This window comes from Venturia canescens, chromosome 5 (genome assembly GCF_019457755.1).
Source record: "Venturia canescens isolate UGA chromosome 5, ASM1945775v1, whole genome shotgun sequence".
In the NCBI taxonomy this organism is placed as follows: Eukaryota; Metazoa; Arthropoda; class Insecta; order Hymenoptera; family Ichneumonidae; genus Venturia; species Venturia canescens.
The window spans coordinates 5533130-5558623 of NC_057425.1; the positions used below are offsets into that span (position 1 = coordinate 5533130).

Genomic DNA, 25494 nt, shown 5'->3' on the forward strand with positions numbered 1-25494 from the left:
AGCAGGAAGATTGCGCTCCGGAAATGGGGCAAGTAGATGAACAGAACTGGAGGAAAAGTGGAATAAGAACCCGGAGAAAAGAGGAGAACAACGAAGCAGCTCGAGAAGAATGAAGAATCTGCTAAAAAGGAGGAAAGCAAAGGGAGGAGGGAGAGAAGAGCGGAAGAGGGCGAAGACGAAGTACGCACGTAAAAAAGCGGCGTTGAATTGACGCGGAGAGGGGCGGGCGAGGAGGAGGCGAACGAGAGGAACGAAGAAGAGGTGGCGGTGGAAACACGTAGATTCGTACTATATAGAATGACAAGTGTGGAAGGGGCGGAAGGGGAGGTTAAGCAAAGCCGGCAGTGGTGGTGGTCGCTGATGGCGCTGGTGGTGGTGGAGGAGACGAGCGCGGCTACCACCGACGCCGTGCGTCGTTCCCGCGTCGTCGTCGTCGAGGCGAGACGACTCAGAACCTACAGAGTACATAACAGCAACTGACACACACTCGCACGCACACACACACACACACACTCGCTCACTCACACTCACGCCAGGTCAGCACTCACCGGGGTACACATGGGCAGGAGAGAAAAGTGAGATAGAGGGAGTTGCGAGTGTCGCGGCAGGCTCCCCGAGGGTGGCTAAGAATCGCCGCGAGAGCGAACGCAGCGCAAGAGAGAAAGAGAGAAAGAGGAGGGAACCGCGAGAAGGTGGAGAACGCGACGACGAGGTGGAGAAGAAGGTTATCTGGCTCTTGGCTGCTCCGACTCCGTCGACATTGTGACACAGGGTGGTGAAACAATTAACCGATGGAGCAGCGTCATCGCTCTTATCCTATTCGCCGACACCGCCAGGATTAATATCGACTAATCGCGGCCCCTTAAAATCGCATCGTACGCGTCGAAACGAAAATTTTCATCCCTCAAATATCCGGACAGTGACAGTGCGAGGTTTTGAGACGTCGGCTCAACTTTGCGGATTAGAATTACGAATTGGCGCGAAATCGATCGCTCGAGCTTCGAGCTCAATCGTACGAGGGAAAATGTGCTGAGGAAGATCCAAACTGACTGATTCTCCTGCACCGGAACACACGATTCTCGACGTGATCGTTTCTCGTGATTAACATTCGGCGACGATTACGTGCCTTCGATCACAGCTGTTTGACGTGCTCCTCATTTGTGTGATCCCAGTGTGCGACCGGCTCGGGTGACGTACCTTTAAAGAGACGAGCTAGAACGATTTTTCTCGGTAACAAGTTCCTTGCCAACGCCGCGCGTCCAACCTAAAGTCGACGAATTATCTTGGAAATATCTACTTGAAATTAACATAAATCAAATCATCTACGATTCAGTGCAGATGCAGAGATAAATCGGCGGTCGCATGGCTCCAAGTTTCCCCACTCGGATTGTTAGTGTTGCACTGTCAACGAACCGATCGGCCAGCGGCGTGCAGCGATGAGATCGAAACCGGTTGCGAGGAGATTGGCACAGGGTGAGTGGGCTTTTTTTCCAACATTCTTTTGTCCTTCCCCAAAATCTCTTTGCTTCCGTTTATAAGAATCTTTAAAAATTCCTCAATTGTCCGTTCAATCTTTCGATTCGAACACTTTTCTCAACGCCCCCGCTCGTTTTATGTGGCGCGACGGATATTTTCGCGAATCCATGTCGCTCAAAATGAGCCGATAAAATCGATTAACGACTCGGGTTAGACGCGATAATTAATCGATATAAATTAATGACCTTCCTTGGAGAAAAAATAAAAATGATGCTCGACCCGGGGGCACGACATACGTGCAATATCGATCCGTCGAAACGAATGAAGAAACTAAAATTGATCTGTGCTCGTACGCGCCCGTGTGTCCCCGTGTGCGTGGCTCTCAACTCCGCTCTGTATCGCCTCCTACACGCTCGATAAAACGATCTGTGACACACGAGAGTTTTATAACGATATGAAAACGGGGTGCGCGCGCGTATAAGATTTTTGATGGGGCGACAAATGGATTATGCCAAACGCTCGCCGCCCGAGACTCGACGCCTTCTCGATCTTTATATTCTTATCTATTTCAATTTCATTGTTTCGACGTTTCGCTTCTCTTTGAAGACTAAGACTTATTGCTCTAACGTACTCCTCGATACGATACGACACTCTTTGTAATTGATCATTACGAGTCGGTGCGAACCCCTCTTGCCCGTTATCCGAGCACATTTTTCTTTGCTCCGATACCACTTCGGGCTCGTTTCTTCATTTATTTTTTCGTTTCCTATCAGCCTCGGTGCTTTCGCGACGTTTGATTCGCGAGCGATTAGAAAAACACGATCACTTTCGTTTTTGAGTCGGTTTCGTTAGGCTTCGATGCGCCGAAGGTTCTTTTGTACTGGAACATCTGATCGAATCATTTCCGAACTTTGCTGATTGGGAGGGTCGAGGTCAAACGTTGTCAAATAAGGTAAGAAAACGGAATCTCTAATCCGGGATACGCCATTTGTATTTTCAATTTCATTTTATTTTTTCAATTTCGAAAAAAATATCACATAAACGAATGATTGCACGAGTGACAAATTGTGGAAGCAAGAACTAGTAAACGGCGGAGATAACGTTTCGCGTTAGCGAATAATGAGAAAAGATACGAATTCTGAGCGTCAATATTCAACGTTTTCTATTGTTTATAACAAAGGTAAAAAGGATATTTTAGAAGACAATACAATCCTGCGGGGTGATGAAAAGATCGCACGTGTCAGTTCGCCGGGAAGTCTCGCAAAGATGATAGAAAACAAAGTATGGACGCTCACGGTCCCGAGTGATCAGCACGTTTTCCAGAAGGTCGTTCAGCAGGTTTTTATCATTCTCGGAGCTTCTCTCGTGTGATAAGCGGCTATAAATAATAGATGACTAGCTTCACCTGTCGCTGAGTTAAAAAAACCATGTAGAAATACAAAATTACATTTACAGTCGGAACGAAGACTGTTGAAAATTGAACAATGCGCTCTGGGAATTCTCGTCGCTCCGTGTTCGAATTAATCGTGAATAAATGAAAGTCATTATTCAATCATTTCTCGACGTTCCCCCGCACAGAATTTCGTTCGCATTTCATTTTCAGTGAAATCAAAAAGATTACAAAATACAAAATCTTCGTGAATAATTAAGTGGTACATTGTCCATAAATAAAAATCCGTTGAAAATGCGAAATTTTTAAACGCGCTCATCGAAGCCCTTAATAAATTGACGGCCTTCCAATTCCATTTTCCGTCGATGAATTCCGCACAGAATTTTAAGTCTTCCTCGCCCATGTGAACGTGCACGCGTCCCGGGGGCACGAGATAATTTGATCGAGGCGACAAAAAGTAGGCGGAGCATCGCAACGCGCACATATCCGATGAGCCACGCATCCGCATACGTTCGTACGTAGATATCCACAAATGTACGTCTTGTCTAGTCATTCGAGTGCGCATCCGTCGCGGTTTGTATCGTTTTACGAGGCCAAGTCCCGCCTCCGCGCATGGAATCCGCGGATAGCACGAAGCAGCGTGGGTTATCACGCAAAGAGGATCGTGAAAAGTGGGATATGACAGAGACTCGGAACCCCCACCTCGGGGGGGGGGGGGGGGGGATGATTCAAAGCTATTTTTCTAGCGTCCATTGTCGCGCCATCCTGGGTAATAAAAGCCTTAATTAAAAAACGAAAGGAAGTTTCGTGAGGGGAATGGGGATCGGATTTTCGCTGCATTTCGATTTTAAGATTAGCGTCAATTTATTTATCGCTTATCGTAAGCTGAATCGAGGCGAGACTGCGCGTGAGAAAGGAGTAAGAAACTTAAACACACGTGCGCGTGCGAATGGAGAAACAACGAGAATCTCGTTCAATGCACTCCGTTGGCTGGGTTCTCGCAATACTACAAAATTTCAATGGCAACAAAAAGCTCGGAAGACTGTTGAGCGCAGGTTTTGTGGCTCACTCTTCTTCTGACAAAACCCTCGAGACTCGAGTCGACAACCCTCGCTCGCTCGTATATATGCGTCTCGGTAACAACGGGCCTCGTAACACACGTAAGACAAAATCCGTTAATGCTTGACTCTCTATCGCTCGGCTCGCGAAATACAATAAAATTCTTACGCATTGAGTACGCATGTTAAGTAGAGCGATATATCCGCATGGCGATCTCATCGCTCTCTCTCTCTCCTCGAGCACGTCTGAAAGGGTCTCGTCGAAGCCGAAAGAGTTAACTGGAAAGAGCGAACCATCGGGGCAGGGCGAGGGCGCGTGTGAGTTGGACAAAACGAGTGACAGACTCGAGGCTGACGATTCGTACTCAAAGTTATTCCGAGTAATAAACTAATAACTCTGTTCAAGTTCGAGATCAGGCGAAACTCGAACTCGTTGTTTCCTAGGACAGATAGAGCAGGAAGCAGAATCGACGGAGGGCGAAGCGCATCATTTGGGAAGAACCGCGAGAAACAATAGTTCGAAAAGATGCTTCGTGTGTGTGTGTGTGTGAAGACAGAAAAATTGGAGCCTCTTCCGAAGCTCGTAGCGATCAAGCGCAGAAACATAATCGCCTCCTAAACACACGTTTTTGTATATCAATTTGAACACAAGAAAAAATTTCACATGGATCTCTGTGTGTGTATATAATTCTTGAGGTTATCCGCTCCGTTGCTTTCAATGGGGCATATCATCCCATTGAGATCGCACGGACGTCTAGCTCGGTACCGGAAGTCGGATCTGTCGAGAGGAGACAAAAGCCAGTGAAACAACGCACGAGTACATGCTCGTATGCGTATAAATACATGGATTTTTTTACGTCCAGGACTAAACGAGGGGAACGAAGCGGGGGAGGTCCTGTTTCATCGTGGCTTTTGTCTCGCATCCTGAGGGACGCATATATCTCTGTATAATGGACCAACTGAGGAGAGCCAGCAACGTGAATAGATCTCGGATGATCCTTCGCAAAGGTGTAGCTCGCGGAGAGCACTCCTCGCACGCGTTTTATTCCTCGTACGTTTTCGTATTTTACTCGCTATTTATCGAGAATCACGCCACTGAGAAACCCAACGAACATCTTCGATCGCAGCTTCCTTGACATTCACCAAAGTTTCTTTACCGATTCGTCTGGTTTCTTGTGCTTCGGCCAACAGCATCCGTTTATTCAATTTATCATTTTTGAACGAGAATCTCGCGAATTCGACGATTTTTTTCTTTTGAAATGAATCATTCGGTATTGCAAAAAAATGCACTTGAATTCGTCACATTCTTGTCTAATTAAACGAGATTTTGTTGGTTGATCAAAATCTTTTTTTTATTGCGGATTCTGGGACGTTGAAATGCAATAAATTTGCTTTCATTCTTTTCTTAATTTGATACTTTAAATTGCTGATTTTTTTATGTCACAATTCTTCGTTTTAGCCAAAATAAAATTAGACTCTGCGAGTAAAAATAAATTTTCCTCCGTTGTCCGATTCGATATTCAAAACAGTTTTAAAGTGAGTTTTATTTTTCGTGTGGAGAACTGGAATTCGGTATGGAAAATTTGTCTATTCGAGCTGTGTCTTTAAGATCGTAAACGAAGCTCGATTTGGTGACGATGAAAAATAACAAAACAGATAAATAATGGGTTTGTAATAGAAATTGGAAGAAAAAAGGGAATGGAATTTTCGGAACGTGCGAATACTTAATGAGGAGATAGTTCGTGGGGTTGGAATCGATCGGCCATCGATGAATTGGTAGTGTCGTTGAATGCGAGCGGAAGGCGAGGTAGACTTGATCGATTTGAGCTCGGTGCGGTGAATTAATAAATAAAAGCGTACCGACAATTGCACAATACATTTTGCCGAATAGCTGCAAGCCCGGCCATGCAAATTCACTAACAAAACAGCGAAACAATCGTTCGTGCTTCTCTTTCTGTGAGGGGTCGGGCATTTTATTGTCTGGCTCTTCATTTGAAGGTTTTGTACGTCAGTGCAGCCAAAAACACAGGAAAACGCGATAGTACGCGACCATCTCAAACCCCCTCGTTTACCTTTTCGCTCTTTGTACAATTTTGGAATAATAATTCCGCGTTATTCTTCTCTTCCACGTTCCTCCCTTAACTATACTCTTTTCTCATTCCTTCAGACCTCTGGGAAGGGAGAATAAGAAACGACGCTCGAAAAGTTGGAGCTGGCCATGATTCTTTTTCACCCCGATTATCATTTGTTTGCTCGTAAATCGGCTCTCGCGAGAGAGAGCAAAAAATCGTTCCTTTTCGTAGCCGAATTCAGCGGCGTTCCTCGCTCCTCTGTCCGCGTTTACAAACATTTTTAGCGGTTCAGCCATATCGGCGCTTGTTCGAAGCCACACGAGCCCTTTATTTCTTCACAATCTTTAGCAAAACGATTGAAACGATCGAGGCTCCAAAACTCTACGAAAAATCCTGTTTTCTGGCATATTCGCTAATGACAGAAATAAAATCTTCGACAAAAAAACCGAAAACGATGAATCAAAAATAACTTGGTTCGCATTTTTTTCAAAAAATATTTCCAAACTCTCGAACTGGGTCCCACATAGACCAAAGTCTTTTCGGTCCCATGATCCTCAGCAAAAGCCACGAGTATTTTTTGTTGCACGGATCGAACAGCCGTGAAACACAAGAGAAAATGTTTCCATTGAGGTTTAGGAGTGGTGCACGAGACGAGTTTTGTTTCGGTTTGAGCGCAAGGCGTAATCGATAAGCCTAAAAACTCCATCGTTCGCTGTTACCTCCGGCGAGAGTCTCTAATCAATTACACAATTAATCATCTAATTAAGGCTCTTGGTTCGATCGTTTTGTTCTCGTCTCTTTCGCCTGCACACTCTGTACGATCGGTGCGCACGCGGCGCAGCATCGCATTCGATAACTCAAGGCCCACTAGCAACGATTTATTTACCAAATAATCTCGCGAGTGCTCTGATTTCTCGAGATCGAGATTCCAGTACCAGGCTCGATCGAACCTTCCAACATCGCCCGCCACGAACTTTGCTTTTCAAATCTATTGTATCAGAGAGGCAAAAGCATTTGAAAAAGCCATGCTGTTGTTCATCGATAACGAGAGAGAGAGAGAGAGAGAGTTGACTAGAAGTGCTAATTCAGGGACTATAATCGTTCAGCACAACACACTTGAGTCTCGCTGTGTGATCGTAATCTTTGTGTCTTTTATACAAAGAGTGGAGCACAGACATTTTCCTTTTCTCCCCGATAAATACATTAACTGATTTTTCAATGAGGTTAATGAATAGATTAGCCTTAGTAATTGCCTTTTCGCATGAATGTGTGTATGTACACGCTCGTATTATAGTAATTCCTCGAGCAATTTATCACTGTAATCTGCGCGGATTTTTATGCTAAACGTTGCCGGGACTCGCAGCAGGAAACACCATTTTTATCGACTTCAAAGTAGCTTGAATTTTCAACAAATTCAATTATAACGACAAAACTGAAAACATGTTTCCATGTTGAGGGTGCTCATCGTACGAGAGTCTTTAAACTTATCGATCGTAAATAAATCGACGTGCAGTAAGTAAAAGTGGGTCGTTGTTGAACAATTTTTACACACTTTTTCTACCGTTCATGAGTCAGGAAGGAGGAAATTTCCAAATTGACAGTGAATCGATGAAAAGACATTGTGAGAGAGTTTTGCGAATATTTCTGACACATTCGGAGCTTCTTCGAGGCTTCCATTAGACGTGTACACCCATCACGGAGGTCTGTCAGGAATGCAGTATGGAGAGAGAAAGGGACATAGATGCATGTGCACAGAGAGACGTACATCCTAAAGTCGTCAGGATTATGACAGCCACGTGCGTTGAGCAAGTACAGAGAATTGGTGTTTCTCGTGCATAAGTATCGTCGGCGACGGTGGTCGCTAAAGTTATAGCCGTGGCTTATTAAATCTTGGAATCCCTCTTTATCTCCGTGGTGTCGAGGTTTCTCGGTATGCGGCAGCGCGAAAAGGGCTCATTGCAGGTCTGTTGCAACGACAGGTCGCCGGCTGAGCGCGTTGAACGTCGAGCGTCTGCTCGTCGTCTGCAGGGGGAGAACGGAGATGGTAAATCGAGAGGAAGAGGAAGGGAGGGACGGGAGAGGGAGGTGAAAAGATGCTGCGAAGACGATTGAGACTCCGTGGAGAAAGAGCACCGAAGAATCTGCGTGACGGATGAGTACGCGTGTCCATGCATGATTCCACCTTTTAAGTACTCTCTCCTCGCATTTTTTTCTCCCATCCCTCTGTGCGGAGTGTGCGAAGAATCTTTTTGTAAGGGATGTTGGATCGGATGCTTCGTATCGGCGGTGCCGCACGAAGGGACTTGGACGCAAAATCTTGGCAGTCGACGAAAGCTTGTTCCCTCGAGAAATAGAGAAATTGTGATATTCAAATGTTCAGTTTGCATAATTCATGGTACTAATGTGACGAGAAATCGATGTAATTGGTAGCACTAACGACGATTCATTCTCGATGATAAATCATGCCAAGTTTTTATTCCGATATGCAAATTCAATCGGCATGATTGTGCGAAGATGACACGTCAAATCCAACGATGACGGGTGCGCGTGCACGTGCCGAGAAAGTGTGCTGCACTCGCTGCGTCTCGTATGCGGTGTGCTGCTGCTGCTTTTGGAAAGGAGTGGAAAGGAGAGAGAAAGAGTTTGTCTCCGGCAAGGAAAACCCTTGACACGGCTCGAGCCAAGAACACACCGAAAGACACGTTCGCGCAGGGAAACACGACGAGGAATCGGAGCGTTGTGCACGTGTGTGTGTGTGCCGCCTGCTCTTTCTAAGCCGCCTCACAGTCGTGTACGAAATTCTAGCTCGAGCTTGCGTGCCCGGCATTGTGCTTTACGATTCTCATTTCCCGCAACGTCATTCCGCGAGGCAGCGACGTCCCACTGCTTTCCTCATGCGCTCTTTGCCACTCGGGCTTTCTATCTTTCTTTCTTTCCTGTGTCGTGTCCTCTCGACGTTCAACCCCTTTAGTCCTTTCCCGCTCCCCGCCGCTCGGCCGGGCTGGAGTCAAACTCTGCGGAAATTTCAAAGTGCCCTTCTTTCTCCTCCTCCTGCAATATTCCAATCGAAGTGCAACAGTCCGCGGCTCCGAGGCCGAACAAACTCGACGCGAGCTCTTTCCTGCTCGCTCTTCCTCCCCCGGAATCAACGTATTGGGACAGATTTAAAAAACTCACGAAGCTCCATCCTCTAAAGTAAAAACGACGAATGAGCATCGAAATCGAAATTCTTATCAAGATCGGTGCGACGCGAAGCGACCGATGAAAATCCAACGAACGTGTTCGAGGATGAAAAACATTTGAATATCATTTCATGCAATCGTTGCTGCGAGAATTTTTTCCACTGATTCTCCATCCGACTTTATCGCTGCGGGGAGAAAATATCAATGCGGCCATAAAAAAATGTATTGTTTCCTCCTCACGTGAGGAGCAATTATCATGCAGGACGAATATACCAGCGAAAAAAGACCGAGTCGAAAGGAAACAGAAGAAAAAGAAGAAGAAGAAGGAGAGAGAGCGAAGCAGAGAAAGTGGCTACTCGAGGGGCTCGAGCCAGCTCGTCGCAGAGAAGTGCCCTGTAGATGTAGGAATGACACGAGTGGTTATCTCAGTGGCCACGCGATATTGTCATCAGAGAGGCGAGAGACGTGAGGCGAGGAGGTCGTATACACACTTATTGTTAAGCAGTGAACGTTACGTTGGGGGATCTTACGAGAGAGGGAGAAAGCCAGCAGAGGGACAGGGCGGCTTCGTATATAGGGAATAACCTGGTCCCAGATAAGATCTCCTTGGACGCTCGAGGACGTGTTTCCACAGTGCGCGGGAGCTTTCGCATGCTCGAGAGAAGCGACGAAGCAAAACGGGACAGAGAAGCAGCGCAAGTCCGACAGAGTGTGGCCTTTCCCTGCCTGATATCACCTGCCCGCGGTCGACCTCTCGCCACGACTGCTTCAACCCCCTGCTTGTCCACCGCGTGACTCGACGTTGCTGCGCACCCTGCGACCATTTCCAGTGATAAACACACCCCCGCCGTACAGAAGCCTTGCCGGTCTTCCTCCCGCCCCCGCGCGAGCCGAGGAGGGTTAGCACCGTCGCCCGTTATCTCGCACGCGAATTAGTTCTACAGATTTTTCTTCTCTCTTTTCCTTTTCTTTGACGCTGTTCTTATTATTATGGGCTCGCTGTGATTATTTTCGTGTGACGTTCTCGGATCTTTTTTTCCTATTGCTTCGATTTTGGCTGCGAAGTCGCAGGATCGAGGCGTTTGGAAGTCGCTCGGGATCTTTCGCTGATCCGAGCCTTTTGGGCGATTTTCAGCCATTTCGCTACTCATCCGAACGCTTATTGGACCACTAAACGAGCGAATCCTACGAACTAGCGTCGGCGTTGACGTGAAATTGTTTTTTTTTTTGGAACCGCAACGATTGCACGCTCACCGGACGTCGATCGGTTGGGATGTTAGAAATTTTTGAACGAACGAACCCAAGAACGGGAACTACTCTCGGAAAGTGCGGGTGATGCAACTGCTCGTTGTGTTATTAGAATGGAGATTGGTGTTTGGACAGGACGTCGGAAGATTTATCGATACGATGGCGAACTGCTGCAACTGGCCGTCTCCGCTACTTTACGATCGGTTATTCCCTCCCCCTTCGTCGCTACTCTCTCTCTCTCACTCCCCCTCCCTTTTGCACTCTTTCTCTCATTCTTGTTCTCCCTGTAATGCAGTCACTGGCAGACGTGACAGCGCTCGAACCGGGCAACTTGAAATGATTATTCTCGCACGATATTTCCAATCTTCTCATCGTACGGGCGGCAGAATCAAGCTCGATATCTTGCTCCGTTGTGCAATGCTCGGCGAAGAAAATTTATACGGAGTTGAAAATATGGAGGAGAATCGAGCACGGCGAACGGAGACCTCGCGAGAAATTATGTTTTCGTCTTGAGGCACGTACATTCTACGCTGTTGCGTCTATGTTTTGTCCAACTGCGAGCGGGGAAGAAGAACGCGAAGGTTTGAGTGGACAAGGGACGAGGGCCGAGCCTTAAAAGTCGTTCAAAAAGGTCGTTAACATCCGACATTACGTCACTGAAAGAATCCTTAAAATCTCAAAATATTTTAACTCCCGATACTTTTCTACCGTGGTGATTCAACTTTTTACGTTATTTTCAAATTTGCGGCTCGATTTTCTGTGTCCGAAGACGCTCTCCTGGCACGGAATCACGAGAGAGCAATCAAAATAGTCTCGAACTTATGCACACATGAACATACACACGCGAGAAATAACTATCGTCGCACGTGCTAGTTCTGCTTCTTGCCGGCCATAAAGATACTCGATATGCTGTCTCGGTTTTATAGTTCAGGGCCCCACCAACCTCTCAATACTTAAACGCCATTCAATTGTCTCGATTCATAAAACAAATGACTCCAACGCGAGTGCACCTGTTTCATCTCGCTCTCTCCTTTTTCCCTTTTGTTTTCTGTGGAATATCGTGGACTGGAAATTATGGCAGGACCGACGCTGCGGATTAGTGACGAACTCAATCGGTACGATCGAAGGTTCAATCCAATAAATATCTCAGGAGCTTGTCCCAGATTCCCAAGACTGCGAGGCCCCTTAATAGAATTTTTCGATCGACCAATCAGCGATTTCGAGGGTTGACAGCTCCATTGAATCTTAACACTATAATGAGGATCAATGCCGATTTCGAGTTGCTTCTTCAAGACACTAATTTTCATTCTTATTTGATGAAAATTTCATGAGAATCGTCCAACATGGATTTATCTCCAACAGCAAAAATTGCTTAATTTCCTCGAGAAAGTTTCGTTTCGACCACGACGTGGGTCAATGGGTCCTTATGGCGTAGTGACGAAAAAGAAGAGAAAAGATAATCTTTTGGCGAATTGGTCGTTGGCTAATTCGCGTCTCGGATGTCTTTTGCTTTGAGTGAATCGAGGTCCGGGCCTTCTCTCGATTCGAGCCTGTACGTTTTGCGTTTTTTCTCATTCCCAGTGCACGGCTTCTTTCCCGGTTTGGTTCCCAGCCACGCTGCTGTTCTGGGTTGGTGTAAGTGTACACTGAGGAACCGCCACCGCGAGACACTCGGGGCACAATGGCTTATCTGCTCGAGAGATTCGCGGCGCACACATTCAGGCTCCTCGTCCTCGCCTGGGAAACGTTCGGCTGCGCTCCCTCTACACGTCTGAACAAACGATATAGATGTGCGCGTAAAAAACAAAGGTAGTGGGGGTGGTGGCCGCGGATTCGTGCGGACAGTTCTCGCACAATATTCGTTTCCTTTGCGTCCCTCTTCTCTTCTTTTATCTCTATCCGTAGCTCGCCCCCCGTTTGTTCTTGGCTTGGGAACGAGAGACGAGACAAAAAGCCAAGGGAGGACATACGAGGCTAAATAAGGAATGAAAGAAAGAAGGAAAAAGAAATATAAAATAAGACGAAAACGGGAAGAAAGATGTAGAAGAATTAAAGGCCTGGACGATGAGCATATGGGGATGCTGCGTGTATGTGCGTGACGCGAATTGGGTTTAGGACTGTGTCAAATGACAGTGAAGAGCGGGGGGAGGGGCGAGGGGGAAAGCGAAGAGAACTCTCGACTCGACTCTCGAAGCTTCTCTTCTTCTTATTTTTCTTGTTCTGCCTCTTTTAGTGTTTTATCCTTCTTGACGAGCGTTGAAAACCGCTCCTCTCGAGTCTTCGGCTCTCACATCACTAAATAGATAAATATATTTATATATATTTGAAAGCTAGTTGGTGTCGTGAAAGGATAAAGCGAAGGAGGTCGTAGGTCGCTCGTGAGAACATCTCTCCTCCCCCCCTTCGTAGGAGCAGGCTGAAAGAGGATCCTGAACCCGAAGGAAGAAGATACGCTTAAGCATGTCATCATCAACGTCATTTTTCGATGAGCTCGACATTTTTACATTCTTCTTATTTTTACGACTCTCCCTTCCACGAGCTCCAATGTGGAGGAGCGAATGAACGTGAAATTCGTGAGTTACGACCAGAATACTCGCTACAAAAATCTCGTAAAATCTCCGACGAGAAACAAACCTCGCCGAGCCAACTTTTTGGAAATAGCCATCAATCCTATTTTTCCTTCTCACTCAATCAACGAAAATCAGCCGAATGAAAGAGGAAATATCGTGGCCCAGGGCCAGATTCACTTCGTCACTCTTGTAATATTCGCCGCATGATTTCCCCAGCATTCGTTGAATCATCCCAGCAATACTTTTCTCTTTTTTGGCCCAATATTGACTCTCTTGACTTTTCATAAACGCTGGAATAATTCTTCAGCCTCACTAAAAACTTAGGCGTCCAAATCAGCGGTACGAAACAATTGAAAATAATTTTTTTTTTTACAAGAAACAATGTTTTCAGCTTTTGCTTACAAAATCGTCGACTCCGCGTCTATTCAAACGAATATTAAAATGCTTACGTTTTAGTTACGTGACGAATATTTGAAAGGGAACAGCAACGTACCTCCCACATTGTTCTCGGAAAAGAATTCGACAAAGTTTGCACGCCTTTGCTCCACTGTCTTTATAATGCATCTGCGACATAAAAACTCGCATGCTAACTATACATGCTCGAGGATGGGAGTAGGGTAACTCTCGGAGCGAGCGTGTTGGTCGCAGGGGGGTTGAAAACCGCTCGGACCAAGGACATGTGCGCGTTCATCTTTTCTCGCGGCTTCTCTCTCTCTCTCGAAGTATTTCGTCCGTGACACATGCGGAACATTGCGTAATTGTAAACCTCGAAGGATGTGGGCGGGTTCTCGAGCCAGGAGAGCAGCGAAAGTACAGAAACTTTGGTATACGCGTATGTAAGCACAGCGGAGGAGCACCCTCGACCGAAATCGACTAATCGAGCGGTACGCGTACGAGCAGATGTTATCTCGAAGCTTGACAAACGAAAGGGCGTAATTTCACGTCGCTAAGGAACTCGGAAGACTCGAAGTCTGACCTTTTGTTTTCCCGAGATACGCATCGCTCCGGCTCGCTCGCTCTTCTCCCTCCTTTTGCGAAGACCCGGACTCGTCGGTTTTTCAGATCCCCGCTTCGCGCTCCAGTTTCTCTTCTTTTCGCTCTCTTTATGTCCGCGCGTTATCTCGCAGCTACAGATCGTTACTAGCTTCCGGAAAAAAAATTGTCTCCACGCCCTCTCGTAAAAAGACACCTTTCCTTCGGAACAAACGTTTGTGTCTGAAAATCGAAACGCTCAGTTGTACTTCGAAGTCAATATTTTTCTACGATCTGGAAAAAAGTTGTTTTCTCCCACGTCGTTGAAGCGCACATCAAAATACGTGAATAAAAACAACAATTAAATAAACAAACTTTTGCTAAACTTCTAAGAATATGACGAAAGTTTTCGTGGCTACGAAATTAGTTTTTACGAAAATTTGCAATTTTTACTCCAATAAAAACTATGCACGCGCAGCGTCATCGCGAGCCTTTGAAAAAGTCTACTAAACTCTGTCATTTTTCATGAAACATCGATCCTCCGAAACAAAAATCCCCTGCGAACAGAAGAAATCGTGCGATGTCAGAATCGATAAAACGTGAACGAGTTTCGAGTGAACCAGTTAAGTAGTTTACTAGTCACAGATCAGAATTTGGGCCTAACGGGTTTAAGGCCTCTGTAATAGTCCCTCGAGCGATCCCCCACCCCCCAGCTCTAAAATCTCCAGTCCGGAGATAATCTGTTCGGTATCGTGCGTACCTGAAATCCCTGTATTCTGCTCGAATGAATAGAGAAAAATGGTGGATGTAAAAAGTTATGATGAATTTGAGACCGTGCTGTCACAGTTTCGTGTGTCAATGCACGTGGCAACTAAGGCGCACACCAGAGATCCCGCGTTATAACCGAGTTCGTGTAAATATGTCGATGCGGTGTATGTGTTTCGTGACGGTGAAGTGGGAATGGGTGAATGGGCCGAGAAGCGTGAGGACATGTGTGAAATTAGCTTAATCTTACGGGCTCGGATGACAATGGGTGATACAACGGTAGTTCGTGTACGACACGCATCGCATGTAGGTTCGTTCCCGGGCGTGTATGTACACTAATATAACACGAGTGACAAATCTCACCCCGAGTAATATGTGCAGCGGACGCGCCACCTCCCCCAGCCGAGCACCCTCCCTAGAGCGCGTCTCTCGCTGTCTCCCGACCCCCTCGTGTAAATACATTAGAGGATGATCTCTCCATTGGCCCGGGAAACAAACCTGGACTGACGGGATTCATCATATTCCACAAGGCACGACGATAGATTCATATGCCACCCTTCGAAAATCCCCCGCCGGGTATTAACAACAACAATAATCTCGTGCCTTAACCTCTCGTCGAGTAGGAACACGATCGAGGAGACGCACGAGGCTTCTGAAAAATCACGCGGAAAAGTTATTGCTGTTGCTTGGGAGGGGGCGACGGGTTGAATCGCCTCAGGGGCCCTGGCTGGGGTTATCGGTGCTGTGGAGCAGCGATGGGTTGGACATCGCGCAGGGAAGATTCGTCGAGTTTTCGAGCAACGAGGTCAATTGGACCTGAGGAATCTACGGAATCACCGTCGGCCTTAAAATATTCGCGAATTCTCTCAAGACGATGGGAGAGCAAAGGAAAGAGATGTCGGTTGTGGAGTTATTTAACAATGAGCCAGCTGGCGCGTGCTGCGATCAGGGAAGCAACCCTCGACGTAGATTTACACAGGGAGATAAACTCACGTACGCAGGCAGCAACGCAAAGGTTTCCTTATTTTCAAGCAAGGAAAGTTTCAATTATTCTAGTCATGTCTAGGGCTAATATTCAGGCTTTTTTGTTTGTTAGAAAAATCGTGAATTGGCTCGAGGCATGAGGAACGTTCGTGGAGGTTTTTGGCTTCTTTTTACGACTTTTTATCTTGGACGCGTCCGTGAATAATTGTAGTTTGAAAAAACACGCAAACATGCACCACTTACAAGCTGATTTGTCCTAAACTTCGTGAACGCGTCGGCTACGAAACGTGCATCATATGCACAGCCTCGTGGCTCCCTAAAATGTTCATTTACCCCTGGATGTAGTAGCCAAAAACGTAACCCCCCTGTCAACAATAAACGGGGATGCCTCAGCCCTTTTGTTACGGTGGTTCTCGCGTCAATGCGCCCGGAATCTCTTCCGTGCCTACTATTTTTTCCCTGCGCCATTGACGCACACAATTTTATGCGCGCAGACGTCTCTCCCTGTGCGCTTTCAAACAACCCTCACGGATCCTCGCAGTGTCTCTCCATTTTCAGCGACGCGTATACAGAGCTAACTAACCGCACCATCCGGACGATTCACACCCTCGATCCCCCATTCATCTTCCCTCGGGTCCATCCGATCGGCTAATTGAGTCACTGCCGCTTTACGCGCGGCAACTTTACACGTGATTTTTAACACTTTGACTCTTGATGCACGAAAAAAAGCAAGGAAACTGAATCTATCTAGCGATCCGTTAATTACGAAGGCTCCACAAATGAAAACGTCTCAAGAGCAGGCAGAACTTCCGAGAGCTTCGCTGAACTTCCGGTTTAGTGTTATCGACATTTTTTTCCAACTGCGCTCGTCGACCGAGGTTTTCGTCTGCACTTTCGATCACCTTCCTTCCTAACTCGTCGCAATCTCACACACCAGAACCGATCCGTCGTTCGATTCACGTGCAAGATCATCGCTTATGAATAATTTGAATCTCCCGAGTAAATAAATTACGTTGAAGGCTATTCGGACAGAGGGACGCCCATTTTGGGACAGTCGCAAAGTTATTTCGTCTGTATTCGCTCCTGGTCCCATATGTGCAGTTGATATCTATACGCATTGGTACACGTGTAGTGAGCGAGGGTGCGGTTATGATTAAGTAATAAAACATTTAGGTCCCAGCAGGAGCCCCAATGAAAAAAATCTTGTCCCTCGAGCAGCGAGCGCTCTTTTCGTCCGTGTTAAAAAAGCTCGAATGTGCTTGTGTTCGCGCCTGCGTTTGTCTGCGGATCTCACTCGTATGTGACTTTGACTCGGCGCGCACGGACTTCAAACTCGTGCCCACTGTCGCTGTATTTCTGTGTGTGACGTACCGCTCGTATTTATGTGTGTATTCCGACACAAAAGGGCGTGAGGACAGATGCAACGTATCTACCCTCACAGTCGATCGATCCTGGGCGTTTCGGAAAGATTTCACTGATTTTTTTCCTCCCTGTTATTTCCGATCGGAGATAGAGCGAGCCTCAAGCGCCTATTCGTTTACGGTTTCTCGACGCTCGTATAATAGTGCCAAAGCTTTGTTCATGCCACACAAATAGCGTATCCACGTATCGATCGCTTTACGCGATTTATTATACGGCTACTTCGCTTCTGTCGTACACAACGCGCCATCGAATCCACCCTTCGAAATATCTAACAGCGAAATTAAAACTTTGTTTTCTCGTAATTACACGTTCCATTGTTCCTTGAGAGCAATCGTGTCTGTTTCCCCTTTCCTCGGTTTTCTGAACGTTCTCCTCGGGCTTGATGCGAACGTTCGATTGCAGTGAGGCGCACAAAAACGAATGGAGTTCGATGGAATTTTTGCGTCCTCGGTGAAGATGTCTTCACCAAGGAAAATCGAGTTAATTGACTGGAAATTTATTGGAAAACGATAGCTCATAAATGGGGTTGAGCAAATTTGAAATTTTTCTGGTACGTCTCTTACTGTAATTCTGCTTTCTTTGGGAAGGAAAACATTTATTGAAGTATGTTATTTAGCCTCGAAAGCTCTCGTATGCAAGTATAACGTGCAGGTTAAATGGATCGTACGAACGCGAGACTCGCGTGACAATTTCGCTATACCGAAGCCCGATTGTTTTGATATTTTTTTTCTCTCTTCCTCTTTTTTCCCTCGAGCTGTTCAATTAGAAGGGACAATTTAATCTTGTCTCGGAGCCCGATCTCTTGGCTCTCGACAAGAAAAGTTCGGAGTTGCGTGCATCGGAGTCGGTGGCCAAGAAAAGTAACACACACGGCGGTGGAAATGTTCCTGGCACATCAATCGACCACGACACCATCCTCACGGAGGCTCACGTGTGCTTTCTTTCGAGGCTTTGATTTATCGTCTTTCGTTTCGAAGCTCGCGGATTGTTCCTAATTCTAGTTATTTCGTGATCGTTAATGCCATCGCCACAGTCTTCGTGCCCAACGATCCTGTCTTTTATCCAAGATATGTAAGAATCGCCTGATATTAGGAAAAAGCTCCTCGATGACAAGCTTTTTTCTGCAACAACTCAATCACTTTCGTATCGACGTTCTCGTAAAGAAAGAATTCCGGCGTTGCTAACTCGACTAATATTTTTGTCAGCGTTTTTCTGAACGTTGTTCCCAGTCCAAGTGACCAAGTGAAGTTTCATAAAAGTGCTAGAAACGAGGTCGAGATCTGATGAACTTCGAAGTAAGCTGATGAAGGAACTTTCGTGTCGTTACAAATTTCCCTGCTCCTCGAACCTCCGGTTCGTTTTGTATTTGAATTAATGGATCGATACGCCGTTGTAAATAAAATAAATTGCCATCGTGAATGCATAATCGTTAACCAGGGGAAAAGGGAAAAGGACAGAAGAAACGGAAGGGAGAGAAGAGGCGAGCGTATGTTTTGGCATACAGTCGTCCAACGTCTGACACGTGCCAGCTATAGACATACGCGATCATAGACAAACCCGCAGGACTCCCCTCGATGGGAAAAATGTAATGAGAAGTTTTCGGTGCACAGAATCTAACACGCTCGTAGCGCAGTGGAAAAGATTTTCCTATTAAAATGCCATCACCGAAAACTGCACTTTGCTCTAACGAGCATTTCGTGAAAAAAATTCGTGCATTCAAACGTTATTAAAAAAACATCACGAAACGTTACCGAATTCTCAACATTTTTCGATCTCCCAAAACCGGAATTATTCCAATCAACGCGGCAATAAGAAACTCGGAGAGCTTCGACAAAAACAGACGAAAAAATCGATCAGGTTGCAGGTACGAAAAAATCGTATTTTCTCCATCGCGATCCCTCGTCACTGGAATTCCTCGTTCTTAATTCATCCCCTGCCATAAAATCGAGTCTCGAAAATGTGAAAAATAAATAATTGACAAAACGATTGAAAAAGCAGGTGACTCCGTGAACGACTTCAAGAAAGTCGTCGAGCTTCTGTCGCATCGTTCTTGAAGTTGTAACGGAGCAGGGAGCGAGTGAAATCGTTTAGAATACAGACTTTCTTTGAACGAGAGTACCGCAGTGGGTAGCAGTTCAATCTGATTTTAAGAGATGATCTTTCGGGGGCGTATCCTCAGACTCGCACCCCCGATATTTCTTACCGTTACGCGTTTCAGCCCCCGTACAGTTACAATACGTCTTTCAATGTGTGTGTGTGTGTATAAAGTTGATATAATGCGCTGTAAGTACAACGGATGGCTACGCGAAGCACAATGGAGTACGGTTACCGTGGCATCTGACCTCGTCTAGAATGTCGCATTATAATACGAATGCACGAACGCGCGATGCTGCACTTCGTTATACTCTCTCATATTATTAACTGTGGGTGTATGCATAGGAAACGTGATATGTGGCACGCGACGAAAGTGCAGCGCTTATAAATGCAACCAGTGAAAAGTCGATTCCCGATTTCTTAATCCATTTAAAGAACAACTGGAAATAATCGCTCGACTTGAAATCTTCGAGTCATTTTTCGTTCGTCCGTGTACTCGCCCCGTTCGCTAAAATTATGCAAATTATTGGATCGCTGATAGGTCGATTCTTCAGAGGAATTCGATGAAAATCGACGAGTGGGTTCTCGTGATCGTTGAACGAATCCTTGGGGTCGATAACTATTTCGGCTTCGAGTAAGCAATATTTGGGAAAACATTTGAGCTTTTTGGAATCTTGCTTTTCCGGTGGTTCTTTGCTTTCTGGTTCTTCTGCTCCTTTCCTCTTTTCTTTCATCCGCCTTCTGCTGGCCCTATGAAGTGTGCGAGGGGTACGAGGATCACGCGAGCTTCCGCAGAGGGCGACCAAACACGCGTAATTGCCAAGCCATAGGGTCGTTGCTGCCAACGTTTTTCCCTGCGAATGGACTAGTTGCTAATTTTTTTCTCACGATTGTGCGTTTTATTAAGGCTTTTTATTTATTTATTTTTTTAACTACTGTGGGGAGAAAATTCGGAATCCGAATAACCGAAAAGTTCCATTCGCATTTGAATTATTGTCAAGAAAAAAAATTAATTTTCGTTCAAATTCCGAATCTCCATTTAAAAATACAACCAAAAAAGTTGACTTAAATATTAAGATTCGAATCTGGGAAGCGATGAAGCATTTTTTCACTTCCAGTTCGTTAGCACAAACATTGAATGAAATTGATTTTCAATTACTTCTGACGTGCCTCGTTTCGAGTTCGAATTCAGCTAATTGGGGGGGAGGGGTGAAGAAGGTTTGAGGATCACGACATATTGGTGAAACAAGAGCAGTGCAGTCGTCAAATTCACAAATTGGTACTACTCGCGACCAGTGTATTTATAGATACTTACAAAAGAGATAATGGCGTGATCAGACGAGTAGAGGCGCCATGGCTCGTCATTTCCGGCACGGAGATAGGCTGACGCATAATTTCCGGTTGTACGAAATAAGGAGAGGATCTCCGCATCGATCAAACACTCTCTTGTCTTAGCCGAAGAGGCTCCAAAACAGACAGATAGAAAGCGTGCCCCGAGGTACTTTTCAGCTCGAGTTCGTGCCATTTAAAAAGCACTCGAGACCAAAAGAAAGACTGTCAATAATTTGCATCCTTCGCCAAACCTGTGTGGAAGCCGGTGGTAATCGTTGGGTCGTAAAAAAAGATGTTCCTTCAGCCTCGAATTCCTCGTCCTGTGAATCATCAGTATGAGGAAAAATTACGCAATCACGAAATTGTAAAAATCGATCATGGACGAGCCCAAAAAATTCGTTTTTAAGCGAACCACAAACAAAAATCAAGACTCAAAACGAAACGGTGATATATTAAAATTTAAAATATTTTGTTGCGTTTTTAGAAAGGATTTTCATTCAGTCGAAAAATGTCAAATATTACAAGAAAGTTTTTTGTACAAAACAACAATTTTTTCAATGGATCACCCATGAGAAAAGCGATTGTTTTAAAACTTTTCGACGCCGTTTACAGCAACTCACCCTCCGAAGTGCGGTATTTATTGGGAACCCTTTGATGGCCGTCCTTCGAAAGTGGACGTTCGTCTTACCAGGATCGTGTTGCCCCATAAAGAATCGTCGGGGAAGACGCTCGTATATACACGTATAGAAAGCTGCGGTGCAGGGGACTCGAGGCCGAGCAATTTCACGCCTCTGCCAGAGCTCCACACAATCATACATCAAAAATTTATGAGATTCCCTTGCATCTTTGGACAACCGCAGTTCCGACCTAGTTTGAGACCGATCGCTCCTCGCAGTCTAAATCACAAACGAGATGCAAACCGAGGCTCTGAAAAGCTCAAAACACCTAGGAAAACGGAAAATTGAAATTCTACTTTGAAAATATCATTTCGTCGAAGAGCGAAAATTTCAAAAATTTCCATAACTATTTGGCACAGTTGAACACAATTTTGGTAAAACGATCGAAATTTCGTTACATTTTTCTTCAAAATATTCAGCAAAATGTACATTTTACTAATAAATTCAACGATAATTAACTTCCAAACAATCTCGAATGAGAGGCTTCCTGAAAAATACACACTTTTTCACGTGAAACTTTGAAAAACACGATCAGCCTGGTGTTTATAATTAGCTTCTGAGCAGGAGATTTTGACAGCGTGAGAAAGTAATGATTGTGCCGACTGTTTACATGTTTTATCACAATATCCGAAGCCTAATTAGCGTCTTTCTATCGCTGCCCGCAAAACATATTCAAACCTCATCCACAACTGGCAAAGATAAAAAGTGTTCTCTCCATCTCCGTCCCTTTCTGTCGTTCTTTCCATCTCTTTTTCGCTCGAGGGACTCGGGATTCCCACTCGAAATTATATTCTCATCAAATTCGGCTCCGTTTATCGGACTGAGCATCGCGTATTTATTTGTCTTCGCGTCCTGTCTCGTGTGTACAGTGTGAAACTACGAACTAAGTATCTTGCGAGTATCACTGATAGCTGCTCTGCCCAAAATTCCGATAACCTGACTCGGCGAATCTCACCGGATATTGATTTCGTTCGAAAGCTCAAGAGCTCTCATTACACAATACAAAGTATATACGATGACACATGATTTACAAGAAGGCTCATCATTTTCGGTGCTGTGACGAGAGCTGATAGCGCGGAGTTCGCTGGCTCGCATCGACTTGACTGAGTCAATCATATTTCGTTGGAAAGTTTACAGCGACTCGGTTCTCGATGACTTTTTATCTGAGCTGTAAAAATTACTAAAATTCGTTTGTAAAAATGTTTTTAAATCTGTAAAAGTTTTGTTGCGGAGCGAACTTTGGTGTGTGAGAAAAATGTGAGTGTGCAGAGCCCTTCGTTGAGTTTCGCTCTACAAACAACTTTTCTGCTCGCGTGGTTCATCCCATTAAATCACTAATTCGAGGGCCTCTTGGACACCGCATTTCCGAAACAGTGGCAGCGCTTTGCCGCGGCTCCCAAGAAAAATGAAAATGAAGAAGCAGCCGAGAAGTAAGTACGCACGCTCCAAAGACGTGGCGTGTTTAGCCCGCGTTTATCTAACAAGTGCTCCGAATTTTGATAAGCCACAGGGAAAAAGCTCGTCGTAAAATCCCAACATTGCCAGCTCTCATCGCTGCTCATAATTTCTCACAGTAATCGGTGACGAACAGTACAAAAAAAAAAACATTCAAAGTACATTGTCATGAGAAGAGAAAACGCCTTTTAATGACTAAAAATAGAGTGCGCTCTTTACCACTTTATCGATGAGTTGATTCAACTCTAATGCTAAATTTCAATTAGTTTCTCTAACCTCCAATCAAAGTTTTAACATCCCAGAAAATAAATGCACCGCGTTATTTCATTTTATAATCGAAACAATCCGAGTTGAAAAATCCTGTTTTTTATTATTTCTAAAAGCCTCAAACTTTTGTAACTGTTTTCACAATCGTGGATGAGAGTGCAAAATTTCGTCGACTGATTAGGAAGACGTACAAATTGGAAATAAGCTTGAAAATTGGAGTAGGGAAAACAGGGGATCCCCGAAATAACGCGATCGCCAATCGCTGAGGTCTTCCCCAGTTATCTAGTGCCACGACTCGTCGTTGATACGATTCTTTGATCATTGGTGATTAAACGAGTGAGTCTGGAGTGAGAGGGGGCGCGGGAGAGCGAATGGAAGACAACGACACGGAAATGAATAGGCTCGAAATGCCTGAAGTTCGATAGGGGCGTATCTCTCGAAGCTGCCAACGGTGAAGAGGCTTTTTTCATTCCGAAGACAAAATACGTAACACGTCGTTGGTTTATTTCGTTATCTCTATCGATCCCGGTGATCGCGACACATCCGACAGGAGAGTCATTAAGATACGGTCCGCACACGTACACACTTTTCGGACGAAAGTCGCGTCAAAGATAAGAAATTTGATGCCACCATATACACAAACTGCTTACTCGATCTGTCACTGAGACAAGCGGAAGTGTATTATCTCACATAAATTGATTACAATGTAATGCTGATTTCGAAAACAAGCGATTGCGCGTATTTATCGAAAATTCAAGACACGGAGCATCACCACTGTTGGACTCAAAATCACAGACTCTCAAAAAAGTGACAGAAAAGAGTAAAATCGTTTTCTATTCCTTATAAAAACAGAATTTTCCTGAGGGGTGACAATTCAATTTCAATAACAAATTTTCCATCAGAATTCGAACTTGAACGAACGAGAAATTGGACACAAAAAATAGAACATTTTCTCTTTTTTAATATTATAATTGAATACTAAAAAAAATACCCCAAATACACTTTTTCTGAGTGACGACAATTTTCATATCATCAATTTCCTCATCCGGACATAGACTCGATAGAATGAAAAATTGGGGACCGTGGCTATGTTTCTCGAATCTCAAAACATTCGTTCGCACCCTGATCGTGTATTCTGCATGCCAATACGAACATTTGTCCCATCCGAGTGATTTGCTGTCGATTATTATAAAATATGTTTTTTTTCCACCGAGTTTCTTGTGCACGGCTCCCAAGGATTCCTGTTTTTTAGGACGTTGCTTCGACGTGTAGGCTCGCATATACATGCACGGGCGCGAAAGATGTGGAGGCACATTGGGGTGTCGGTCGCGGGATGTCAGAGGGAGAAAAATGAGTGAAATCCATTAGGGGGATGCAGTAGCCGCCACACTTCTCGATGCTGCTTTGACCTGCGTCGATCTACGATTTTCTGTATGGGCTTTTCCAGTCTGACGCGTCCCTGGTAGCGAACGGACTGCTCGTAATTTTGAAGCAACGTTAATGATCAGCGAATTGGAAACGGGATACGAGAGCTCCAAAGTCTCTGTAATCAGAGACGAAAAAGAACGAAAGTTTTCAGTAAACAACCAAGAAAATCATATTTTTTGAAAATTTGTTGCTTTCGCATTGAAAGTTGCCGACGCTGAGGCTCTCGGCGAGTTTCGTGCACCCCGCCAGGCCTCGAGGAGGGCAAGAGCACTCGCGTCCTCGACTACACACGTGCTGCACTCGCGATACGACACTTTATCCACACGAACCAGCGGATATTAATGTGAAATGCACAAGTGAATGAGAGTAATAACAAACTTGGAAAAGCATGGGGCGATGTGTTTTCGGACTTCAGTCATCGACTGCGAGTTTCATCGTTAAAATTCTAAATGAAATAAACCATCGTTGAGCCTGGAACGTGATTATCCTTCGGGTTTGTGGCAAGGGGAAAGCCGTCTGTCTCCAGGGACGTAAACACTGAAGAACAACTTTTCAAACTAAACAATTAAAGAAGCGAATGAAGCGTGAGCCGGCCACGCGTCAATGAGCTAGATCTCTTCGCATTATTTGAAGACTCACACGCAACTATGAGTGTTCGAATGAAGCAGAGACCGACTATTCAGACTCCTAGGAAAGCTCGTAAAAGCGAGGAACAAAGAGACTGTCTGTTCGCTCCTCGAACCCTCAGTCGATGAGTTTACGGAGTAGAATTCCGAAGGAGTATTCGTGGCCCTCTTTGCTCGCGAGACATCGGCCCCGTCGCGTTCAACGCCCAAGCATTTGCGCCCTTTTGTGCGGTGACTCTCAAAAATAGTAAGAACGTGACGAATCGCTCGAGCTGTAACGCTGCGCTCACGAAAGCTCCGCGGTCGCGTGAAAAAAGTACTTTTACTTTTTTCGAGTTGTCGCATCCCAGGATTGCTCGAAACCGTCTAATTACTGGGCGCTTCGATGTTCCGATGGACTCAAAGGCCTCCACAAGCGCTGCCAAGAGGGAGGATGTTTCTGGGACAATGTAAAACAATTTTACAATTACAAATAA

The 25494-nt window shown here is 45.3% G+C and overlaps 1 protein-coding gene across 2 annotated transcripts in view; it reads left to right on the top strand.

Moving 5' to 3' along the window:
• The first annotated feature begins 424 nt into the window (after positions 1-424).
• LOC122411494 (transcription factor hamlet-like) overlaps positions 425-25494 on the top strand; it is an 80415-nt gene continuing 55345 nt past the window's right edge. For both annotated transcript variants that reach the window (XM_043420320.1, XM_043420321.1), the window contains exon 1: positions 425-1473. In XM_043420320.1, the coding sequence (XP_043276255.1) occupies positions 1437-1473 (37 nt within the window). In that variant the 5' untranslated portion in view covers positions 425-1436. The remainder of the gene's footprint in view (positions 1474-25494) is intronic.